General features: G+C 31.2%; 2 protein-coding genes across 2 annotated transcripts; one reads left to right on the plus strand and one right to left on the minus strand.

Annotated features, from left to right (window-relative positions):
* The first annotated feature begins 38 nt into the window (after positions 1-38).
* On the plus strand, positions 39-8,593 carry LOC111711967 (gamma-aminobutyric acid receptor subunit delta). Its single transcript, XM_023486460.1, has 11 exons — positions 39-298; positions 487-577; positions 1,907-2,069; positions 3,063-3,187; positions 4,567-4,627; positions 5,832-5,896; positions 6,337-6,448; positions 6,766-6,837; positions 7,771-7,849; positions 8,012-8,078; positions 8,395-8,593. Exons 1-11 carry the CDS (start codon positions 136-138, stop codon positions 8,510-8,512), a joined length of 1,116 nt encoding a protein of 371 aa, XP_023342228.1. The 5' UTR covers positions 39-135; the 3' UTR covers positions 8,513-8,593.
* LOC111711968 (uncharacterized) lies at positions 8,583-11,696 on the minus strand. Its single transcript, XM_023486461.1, has 5 exons — positions 11,588-11,696; positions 11,099-11,186; positions 10,384-10,475; positions 9,878-10,028; positions 8,583-8,866 (listed from the first exon to the last, which is right to left on the minus strand). Exons 1-5 carry the CDS (start codon positions 11,623-11,625, stop codon positions 8,729-8,731), a joined length of 507 nt encoding a protein of 168 aa, XP_023342229.1. The 5' UTR covers positions 11,626-11,696; the 3' UTR covers positions 8,583-8,728.
* Positions 11,697-11,976: the final 280 nt, after the last annotated feature.

Here is an 11,976-nt window from a genome sequence, read left to right on the forward strand (position 1 = left end):
TTGGAAAGAACACAAGTAAAAGATAAAGGTATTAGATAATTCAATTCATGTTTTTATATGATTCCTTGGGTAGAAAATGTCCCAGAATGTACTCAGTAAATCCGCGAAAATTGAAAACCATCCAAGTACACCAAAATGTTGGATAAGAGATGGATAATTTTACTCATAATCTCATACATGGTGACGGATGAAGCTTTTGCTGACGGGATCTCAACAAGAATATGCTCTGGAAAAGTATGTATTTCTGAAGAATATTCCAAAACATTCCATACTGAACTTCCTCCAGTAATAGAAGTAGGTAAGAGTATATTAATACAACTGAAACGTGATAACAAATTTTATTTAACTATTCATTTAATGGACATGAAAGGTATCAAGTCATCATTTTATGTTTGGCCTTCTATGGGTAAATCTTATAGTCATTGAGATGTTTTCCGATTTGAAAAATGACACCACCTCTATCGTCTAAAGATTAATTTTTTTTAGAATTGCATTTGAATCAGATATTATCGATAGATCTTCAGCGACGTACAATAACCTTAAATCTTCACACAGTATTGAGTTGGGAGGACCCATGGTTAGATTTTTTGGTTAATATATTACATTTTTTACATTTTTTCTAGTTTTCTACTTTTCTAGAACTTGCAGCTTCCTAGCTCTCTCCAATTTTCTAGAGTTTTATTAGTTTAGTTTCATAGTCTCCCAGTTTTTTTTAACAATTGTGCTTTCTAACTTACTAGCTGTATGACTCTTTAACTGCTTAGCTTTCAGCTGTAGCTAGATATCTATCTAACTATATTTCTAGTGACCAAGATTTATGACTTTCTAGCTATCTAGCTATCTAGCTGCAAATTGCTATCACGCTTATTCCCAGCATTCTAGCTACAGCCCTTTTCTAGATAAACAGGAATAATTTTAACTGCTTAAAGACTACTAAGTCGTCTGCGACCTCAGAAATGTTTTTTGAAACAAACATAAAATAGCTCGAGTTCTGCTATTGTTTTGCTTTCATTACCAGAGATACGAATGATTTCTTTTAAAATTTGACAGTTTCATGGTTTTGTTTAATGAATATGGCTTTATTTAAAAAGTATGGTTTTTTTTGATAAATGTTCCATTGATATACAGAAATGTCATGTAGCTTAAAAAAACCTCATAATTAAATTGAGCTTTTTTTCACATTTTCAAGAACATCCTGTGCAATTTAAAACAGGCCTGAGCTATAAAGGGACAAAAATAAAACAGATTTCCTTTTTAAAATTTACCAAAAAAAAAACATTTCTTATGAGTAATATAAAAAAAAATATTTTTTTCCAAAAATGCGTGAAAACGGTCCACGCTGTTATTGCATGGGCAAAAATAAAAATCATAGGGAACCATAATATCTCATACACAAAATCTGACAACATCTTGGACGTGCATCTTTGTAAAGATATGTAATCATGTTGGTGAGGAATGTGTTTGACTGGCTGAGGTCTCCAAGCCCCGATTTTGTATTCAGTTTTCACTTTGTTGAGGCACCTGTGTCAAAATATGACAACGCATAAAACGCATCAGCTTTCTAGCTTTTAAGATTTCTAGCTTTTCAGCTTTCTGGCTTTCCTGCTTTCTACCTTTCCAGCTTTCTAGCTTTCGAGCTTTCTAGCTTTCCAGCTTTAAAGCTTTTTAACTTTCTAGCTTTTTAGCTTTCTAGCTTTCTAGCTATGGAGCCTTCTAGCTTTCCAGCTCTCCAGCTTTCTAAAATTCCAGATTTCTAGCTTTTAAACTTTTTAGCTTTCAAGTTTTACAGCTTTCCAGCTTTCTAATTTTCTATCTTTCTAGCTTTCCAGCTTTCTAGTTTAACAGTTTTTTAACTTTCTAGTTCTAGCTTTCTTCTTTATAGCTTTTAAGTTGACTGAGTTTTTAGGATTGTAGCAGATGGAAAGAACCTTCCTGTGTTTACACCCTTTAAAGAGGCAAATCTGTGGGTACCAGATACATTAATTCTTAACCTTAGAAGACGAATTCGATGGGACGAGGAACAAGGAAAGCTTACAACCATGCAAGTGACCAAACTGCCTGGAGATAAGGTTTTATTATTTTAAATTTAGTTTTATCTTAACTGCGAGGTGTAATCAATAAGTTTCGCTAAACAAATGCTAGGTATACTTCGAAAAGTTTCAATTCTTAATTTTTTTTTTTTCTGAGAGTTCACTATATCTACTCTATAACCGGATACATGTTTGGTCAGGTTTGCGTCAAGCAGATTATTGTTGTGACGTACAGAGAGTTCTCCTAAAGGTGGGTTAGCTTTGCTGTCACAGCATAGGAATATCTAGAATATTGAAAAATGTTTTTATTAGACGCTGCAAAAACCAAGCAGAACCCTAAAACATGATCCAACACGCATTTTAAAACGATTTTATAAACTTTAATGATGGTTTAATGAGGTTAAAAAGGAAAACATGAATATTTGAAGGATTATGCATGACATGTCCGGGCGGGAAAAGATCATCGAGACCCCGAAAATGATCGAAAATATTGAAAAATGTTGAAATCATACTAGCAAGGGTTCTAGAAGTATGTTTACTAGACAGCTTAATTTATGCTTTTACATTGTAAACAAAGTTGCAAAGTAAGATTTGAAAAATAAAAAGATCTGGGCTAAATTTGTCCCAAAGTTTCTGACATAGGACCAAAGGGAAGACACTGATTATGGATCTCAAATGTAAATCAAAACTAGAAAAATCCTTAAAAGTATTTCCTTCATTCAATACTGAATCTTCCTTTTCTCTTGATCGCTCTTAAAGGGTGTAAAAACAGACTCTGATAATCAAGTTTGAGTCCATTTGGGAAATTTTCTTGCTGGGACGAAAGAAGCTAATATACTTTCGGAAGAACGCACCTTACATTACAACGAAGAACTGATTAACATCAACTAATCTGAAAAATAATCCGGTATAAATATAGTGAACTTTAAAAAAAATAATGCAGTTTATTTTTCTGAAAACTTCCTAGCAATCAGGCAATATGCTCACTTCATTAGAATAATGAATAAAGTCCCTTAATATAATTTAATTTAGAGTGCCAAGGTTAAAGAGGAATATGTTTCTGAGGTTGAGCTAGGTTGTGATATGGATTTTCATCTGTATCCCTTCTACAACATTAGATGTGATTTCAACATGACAATTCCAACCAAGAACGCCAGGTTAATTATTAGTTTTTATATGAAACTAACCAACTGAGTCTAAAACTAAAGAATGAAAAGTTTTGACTTAAATTTTAAGTTCATAGTTAAATGCCACTTCTGACTTAATTTAAACCTGAACTTTGACCGTGAGGTTAAATATTTAATCCCTGTGGTTAAATATTTAACTCGCCGAAATCGACGAGTTAAAATTTAAACACAGGGTTAAAATCTTGAAATCCTGAAATCCCTATTTGTCTATCATCAATCAGCGGTAAGCGGCATTTAACTAATTACGTTATATTTAAAAGTAAAAACCTTGATTTAATAAATTTCACGTTTAGATTAATTAATGTTTGCACGTAAACCAAAAATACGGTTGTAACTGGAAATATGTTTTTTTTGCCATCACGTAAATAATTTAAAATTAAAAAAAAAACCAGCTGATTACCGAATACCGATACTTACGTAATAATTCTCCGTAAATCCTTTTCTTTGATTGGTTCCGATTTTTCCCGGGAAGTTTAAATTTAAAATTGAGAAAGTTTAATATTTAAGTCGCGCATTCTTTACTCTTTAGTTTTAGACTCTGGTGTCTAAAAGAAATTGAATAATTGAAACTCAGCTGGATTTATTTTCACACATCCGAGTTTTTGGACATTTCTGAACTTTGAGGTTAACTAGAGGTTATCATTATTTTTGTAAATACTGTTTAACCCTATTCCTGCTGGGGTCATTGAAAACCAGGATATGCTGGGGGGGGGNTTTAAGAGTCCTGTAAACTATATTGTTTAGTGAGATAATGTTTAAGAGTCCTGTAAACTATATTGTTTAGTGAGATAATGTTTAAGAGTCCTGTAAACTATATTGTTTAGTGAGATAATGTTTAAGAGTCCTGTAAACTATATTGTTTAGTGAGATAATGTTTAAGAGTCCTGTAAACTATATTGTTTAGTGAGATAATGTTTAAGAGTCCTGTAAACTATATTGTTTAGTGAGATAATGTTTAAGAGTCCTGTAAACTATATTGTTTAGTGAGATAATGTTTAAGAGTCCTGTAAACTATATTGTTTAGTGAGATAATGTTTAAGAGTCCTGTAAACTATATTGTTTAGCGAGATAATGTTTAACAGTCTTGTAAACTATATTGTTTAGCGAAATAATGTTTAATTGTCCTGTAAACTATGTTGTTTAGTGAGATAATGTTTAAGAGTCTTGTAAACTATATTGTTTAGCGAAATAATGTTTAAGTGTCCTGTAAACTATGTTGTTTAGTGAGATAATGTTTAAGAGTCCAGTAAACAATATTGTTTCTTGAGATAATGTTTAAGAGTCTACAGGACTATACTATATAGTTTCGTGAGATAATGTTTAAGAGTCCTGTAAACTATATTGTTTAGTGAGATAATGTTTAAGAGTCCTGTGAACGGGATTAGATTAGCGGACCACTTCAAATTTCAGGAAAATCAGATTTTTGACTTATTTTATCTAGAATCTTTAATTACAATTTATCTCTTATACTATTTGTATCCGTCCCGTCAAACTACAGGGTGATTTTTTTTAAAATGTTCACCAAAGCAAAACTAGGCATAAGAGAAAGATAAAATTAATATTTATTAACTCGTTATTACATGACATTTGATAAAGAAAACAATTATCTCCAACATTAATAATCTTTCTCTGCTTCAGGAGGAGTTCAAACGTCTTATAAACTTCGAACCCGATATTTGGACTACTTGACTTATGTTTATCACATGGAGGACGAATTTAATAATTTAAAAGCTGGAATCGTATTTTAGAAAATCTTCTCATATATCTAGAGTTCTTTAAAGTTATTTCAACTGGTCAAAAACCGTAATAAATAAAAATTTGAAAAATTATTTTAGAGAGAAAATGGAGAAAAATGCCAAAAAATACCGTACTTAATGCTGTGATTTTAAGGTTCCAAGCTCTCAAGTAAAAATCTAAGAGCATTTTGCCAATTACTTCTTTAAAACTAAAGCCGACAACAAGTGCTTTATAGTGCTAAAATTTACATGTAAATGGCTATATAAGCATACGTGAGTAATAAAATCAAAGTCCAAGGCATTGAAACACTTCAAAGACGACCCTGTCTTAAACATCTATGACACTTTTTATAAGCAGGCTGAATCTATTGATGTTTGACACTGTTTGACCTGTTTGTGGCTTTTAAAGATATCAAATGTCAGACAGTGAGTAAGAAATTAGGAAACATATTCAATATTGTGGATTTTTCACCCAATTAAGCACAAATAAAAAAATCAACTTTTAAAAATCAGCCTTCATAGTAAACTTTACATTAGATTTAAATATTATATGATTTGAGTTTTTAGTATGTAACCAAATAAGTTTCCTTTTCTTATACTAAAGTAGCGCCACGACGAGGTCACAAAGGCGTACCAGAAATAGCACTAAAATTTAACTTTCTATACTTCTGTCTCGCGGTGTACTAAAATCAAGAGCCTCATTTTCTTATCCCTCAAAAAAAAATTGTTACAGCAGATATTGAGATCAAGCCCTGAAGATTATGGCTTATTGGCTATTTCACACAAAAGTTTGGCCTTGGGTCAGTAACCAACTAAACATATTTGGAAAACTACATTCAATATCTTTACATTGAGGTTACTGAAAATCTTTTTATTAGTTTGACAGTGAATACGTGATGGATTTCCGACCTTTCGAGAATGGACTTATTGTTCCCTCTACATGGTATTAACAATTAAACAACAGTTTAACCCAGATTTAAGGAGGCATCAACACAATTTAGAATATGTCGTCTTGACAATTTCTCAATGGGTTTTATAATATTATACCTAAATCTTAGTATATGTAAAGTAAATAAATAGCCACATTATATGCGCACGGGAACGGTTTTAAAGAGCTCCATATAATTATTTGATTAAAAAACCAAATATCTGTAGCATTCCATTTTCAGTAGGCTTAGAAAACGACGATTTATAAACTTTTTCGATGTCTCCTTAGTTTTTGGTTAAACTCTATTAAAATCATTCAAGCTTTTTAACTCAAACAAATATTAATTAAGTTCCAAAGTTCATAACATTTAAACTAAATACATGGAATAAAATTGAGATTTATGAAGATACTTTCTTAGGAAACCCCGGTCCATAAAGATAAAATATATATTCTAGGAGCAGCAATCAGAAGTATAATATGATGAGGACCCTGACAGGGTTTAGTCTTCACCTCAAATATAGGCCTAACGAGGCCATTATCATTCTCTACCTACCAGCTTTCTTACTGGTAACATCATATATTTTATTCGTCGTTTGTAAACAATTAAGATCTTACAGTCCTAATCAGAAAGACTCGGAATTAATTTACATCTAATCAGACGACTTTACAATCTAATTTTACAAATATGATTGAAAAACGTTAATTCAAAATAGCTCAGTCCTACCATTTCTAAATGTGGTTTGCCTTTTTTGAGCATTTAAAATTGCCAGAGATATATATGTAAACTCGTCTGATTAATTGTCAGTTAATTCCAGGTCTTTCTGATTATTACTATATGAATTAAATGAAACCACAGTTTAACCAATAAATGATATGAATTCTAGGTTGTAATATCTTATCTTTCTTTCTTCCTAACCTTGGATCTAGTTCCTTCTAAAGTCAGTCATTCTGTTGGGGTAAGTAACTTTTGTAAAGTCTGGTCAGTTTTGTGTTTTTTTTAAGCTAGCTCATTTTTGGTCCTCTCTCTGCTTAAGAATGCTTAGATTCTCTTTACAATGATTTTACAATGAAACTTTAATTGGTGGTTTTCTAAAACACGTTGTACACGTTGATGATCATCTGATTGCAAACAATCAAACTATGAAAATCGTTCAAGCTATTCAAATCAAACAAAAATTAACAAAGATGAAATCTAACACTCTAAATTTTCACTTTTTCGTTCATTTACCAAAAATAACTAGGAAAACATTTCCAAAGGGTTTCAAAGTCTGCCGACCATTTTTTTAATTCGATATATCTAATCAGAGCTGGAAACTTTTGAATGGTGAATATCGGTATTAATGCCTAATCCACTCTTTTTCTCAATCTCGAGATTAAATAATGCTTGTTCTCCTCTTGTAATTAATCTCCAGATTAATTAACCGATCGTGATTAAGGGTATTCCATTCTAAAGTTTTCAGCACAGAATAAACATTCTTTAAATGCATGCCCGATTCACAAAGGTACCTATTGTACCTTTATCTGATCATGAACAGCAGAGTAATCCATGTGTTTATCTGTAAAATGTTATATGCTAGAGCGTACACTGTGAACTCAATGCAACTGGTTCTACATGTATCTCGAGAATCTAGAACATTATTTGTCCAACGCGGTTTTAAAATTATTTGAAGGAAATATTTATTTTCTGCGACTTAAATATTATTTTATTTTTAAGACGAAACAGCTTGCAAAAATTCAGATGAATACAACTAAATTCAAGTAATCCTTGATCAATTACAGGTTTAAAGATTACCACTGTTAACCAGACAAGCCACTTTACTAATGGAATACCATTTGAATTATAAGTCCCTTAAATAATGATTGCATTTCTTTTTCTTTTATTAACATAGTTGCTGCTGACAACAGTAAACCAGTTCAACAGCTTTAATCAGAACAGTCTAAAGGGGGGCAAAGGACCTACTGCTGCAGGTTAGATCTATCTATCTAAATACGGGGTGTCCCATTGACAATTATATATTTGTCTATTTTCTAGAAATTTATTAATATATATATCTAGCTATTATATGTTAATACTTGTAATGCCAAAACCTAACAAGGCTATTTCTGACTAATTAACTATCTACTTTCTAGCAATCTATCTGTTGGCGTGCTTGATATTTTCTGGAGGCTGTTTAGCAATAAATGTTCTTATATTCAGGTTTCATTTGGTTTATAAATATTTAATATCAGACATAATTACTTGAATAATCGCTGTAATACAATATGTAAGTATAGGTCAGTATCTTTCAATTATACTTTAGATACTAAGATAGATTTGTTCATATAATGGTGACCTAATCTTACGTATTGTCATTTAAATATTAGATTTAAAGTGAAATATGGAAATTTGTTAACTGCAGGGAATTAAATGGAAGTTAGGGATAATTAATCTATGACAAATTTCGGCAAAAAATGGGGAAAAACCACAAAAAATTGTTTAATAGTTAAAATGTAATAATAAATATAATATCTAGGTATATGGGAGATACGGAGAAGGTTAAAAAGTTGAACCTATACGGAGGAATTACTGCTATCTCCTCATTTTTACTCTTCAATATTATTTATTGGCCGTTTGTTCTCTCCCAAATTTAATAAAACAATGATGTGCTAATATTAATGTAATTGTAATACTAATTTTGCTGAAACATAATAAAATCTAATGTTTAGTTTTAACTTGTATTTTATATATATTATTATTTTAATTTTTTACTTTAGAACAAATCTTTGTCTGTTTCCAGCAATTACATAAAAACCCTTGTCATTCATCTGATAAAAGCTACAGTGGACACTTAAATATATTAAGAACACTTAAATTCTTTCATGTTTGCATCTCTCAAATTTTGAAGTTTCCAGATCTATTTTATTTGATTCTTCATCCAGACATACAAGGCACGTCAGGCATATCAAGATGCAGATAACGAACCACATGAAACCATTGACACAAATCTAAATAGGATAAAAAAGATAAAGTTAATGTAATATGTATGTAATAATGTTGTTGACGTTAAGTGTCGACTTACGAAACAGATTGTCGGCTTAGGAGGCCTTGGCACCTCCCATCATCTAAATTTTCAATGCTGACAATTTAGAAACTTTCACCTTAAAAACTAAACACTTGAAGGGACTAAAAACAAAATCTCAAGTTACCCTCCATGCAATGAAGGGACCATCCGATTTATAACGATATCCTTAAAACCTTCGACTGAGATCTGTGTGTGTTTATCTCTAAATTGGTATTCAAATTGCCAGAAACGTGGAGTGTTAAATATCATACAGTGCTCATCACATCTGACGTTACATATATTCCTAGAAAATCTCAAAAACTTAATGTCCAAGACGAATTGAAAAAATTTCTGCATATACAACAGGTTTCTGAATACAAAAAAGGTTTCTGTATATAAAAAGGTTTCTGTATATAAAAAAGATTTCTCTATAAAAAAAGGTTTCTGTATATAAAAAAGGTTTCTGTATATAAAAAAAGGTTTCTGTAGATAAAAAAGGTTTCTGTATATAAAAAAGGTTTCTGTATATAAAAAAGGTTTCTGTATATAAAAAAAGGTTTTTGTATATAAAAAAGGTTTCTGTATATAAAAAAGTTTCTGTATATAAAAAAAATTTCTGCATATAAAAAAGGTTTCTATACATAAAAATGTTTCTGTATATAAAAAATGGTTCTGTATATAAAAAAGGTTTCTGTATATAAAAAGCTTTTTGTTTATAAAAAAGGTTTCTGTATATAAAAACGGTTTCTGTATATAAAAAAGGCCGTATATAATAAGCTTTTTGTGTATAAAAAAGGTTTCTGTATAAAAAAAGTTTCTGTATATAAAAAGGTTTCTGTATTTAAAAAAGGTTTCTGTACATAAAAAAGATTTCTGTATATAAAAAAGGATATTTTTTTACTTTTAAACATTGATAAAGACGACCAAGCTTTTCCAGGATTTAGTTAGATTTTACCTTATGAATAGACACTATAAGTGCTAAGGTTATCACTGGTCCAGCACATGACACTGGATTCTGAAGAGCAGCGTGGGAAACGTACAAACCAAAGATCGACCAACACAAAGGAAAAGAAAGGATTATGAAGGATGCAAGGTACAACACACCTCTAGAATTAGAATAGTAATTTAGATTATACTTAAAATAATATCATATTTCTTTTTTGCCTTTACCTAGGAAATTCATATCAATTAATAAAGAAAATAACTGTTACTTTTTTTGAAGCGCAGACTTTTTGTGAATCGTTTAAGAATAAAGAAACGTTTTTTACTGGGTTTCTCAATTTTCTCAGTGAACAAAAAAACGCATGGAAAATACTTGAAATAAAAAAATGAATTAGTTAGGGTAGTTCGGATTAAATTGTTTAAATTGAATTAATAAACAAAAACTTCTTCTAAAGGGGCATTACGCCCCCTCCCCCGGTATTTTTGGATTTTACAACGATTTTTTGCACTTTACATTACCTTGGCTTAGTTGGCATACACTTGAGGAAAGATAAACTGATAGTTTGAATAAGATGTGTTAGAGAATTTATCAGACAAAACAGAGAAACCATCTGAAATTATTTCAAGTTCAAGTTAACTACAGAGCGTCCCATATGATATTAGATTATCTCCAAGCTTTAACGCCAAAATAATACTCGAAAAACCTGACAATTTCTACAAGATATTTTTTATATAAACCATATCAAATTTTACAAAATTAATTATTCTTCTTAAAATTTTATATTATGCCCGAAGAAACGTAATTTAGACCCGATTGACGATCTAAAATGATATGGGACACCCTGTACACAATTCTTGAAACATAATGACTTGAAATATAGATATATATCGTCTTCCTAACCACATGGTATGGACTATATGAAGTGAAATTAGAGGGGTGGGGGATGGGGGACGTCTAGTGAGTGCAGTAGCTTAAAAATCAATTAATTTAGTAAACTGTGTCTGTTTACAATGCACAATTGCTATATTTCAACATTTGATGTTCATTGGGCTATTTAAAATCTGGGATCTAACAGTCGTCTTCCTTTTCTACACTTTTATTGCTTTCACTGTAGAATCAACTTCAAACATCAGTTGGAACTAAAAAAGTGCATTTAATTGGAAGATTTAAAAATCCAATCTATGTGTAAAGGTAATAAACAGGAAAGTTAAAAAGAACTATTGTATCCCTAACCTGATTGTCTGAACAATTGACTAGGTAGTAACTTCCCATCACTAGGCTGGTGACAGAGAGACCCAAGTCAAAAAGTAAGCAAATTGAACTACAAAAAATAGAATAAACTTTATGGTTCATAAAGTTTCAGAATCAGATTGTGACAATTCCAAAAGATTTTAAATATCCAAGAAATAAATTAGAATATTTCTTCAAAGGCGGCTTAAAGGCGGGAGGGGTAGGGCGCCCCCTGGAAAAATTAGAGACGCAAGAAGAAAAATAATAGGCACCTTCTAGCCCTTTAATTTTGATTTTCAAGAATAGATTTAAAGCAAAAATTTGTCTGCGGTGCCACTTAATCACTTATAATCAAGATTTTTATTAAAAATTATAACAATCCAAAGATTTCCCCCTCCTCAGCTTGTCATGGTTTTTGAGATAAAAATTACAAAATTCACTATAAAAAATTCCAGGGGAAATATCGTAAGTCTTAATTCTACAAAAACTTACCAGAATGTTAAGATTACCCATGGAATAATGGAACACATTTTGTTTTTCTATTTCAGACCTAAATAAAGTGAATTCCGTAGGTTTTTTAAAATTAGTTTCCCGCATTTCACACTTTTATCCAGAATTCACGCAACCTCTCCGGCACACAAGACAGACTACAGACACGCAACCTCTCATATAAATATAACGTTTAAAAGGACAGCTTTTTATAAAATCTTATTGAAAGAAGCATTCCCGTAGCTAGGGTCAGGGATGGGGGGGGGGGGAGCAGAGACAAATTTAAGATATGTTTAGGAGAAGCTGCATGGTACTCATCCTTCGTCCAGCAGAGAAGGTTTTGGATAAAGTCTGGTTTTCATGCTTAATATTTTCTTGAGGTTCTACAGTCA

Source organism: Eurytemora carolleeae, unplaced genomic scaffold (assembly GCF_000591075.1).
Source record: "Eurytemora carolleeae unplaced genomic scaffold, Eaff_2.0 scaffold209, whole genome shotgun sequence".
NCBI lineage: Eukaryota > Metazoa > Arthropoda > Copepoda > Calanoida > Temoridae > Eurytemora > Eurytemora carolleeae.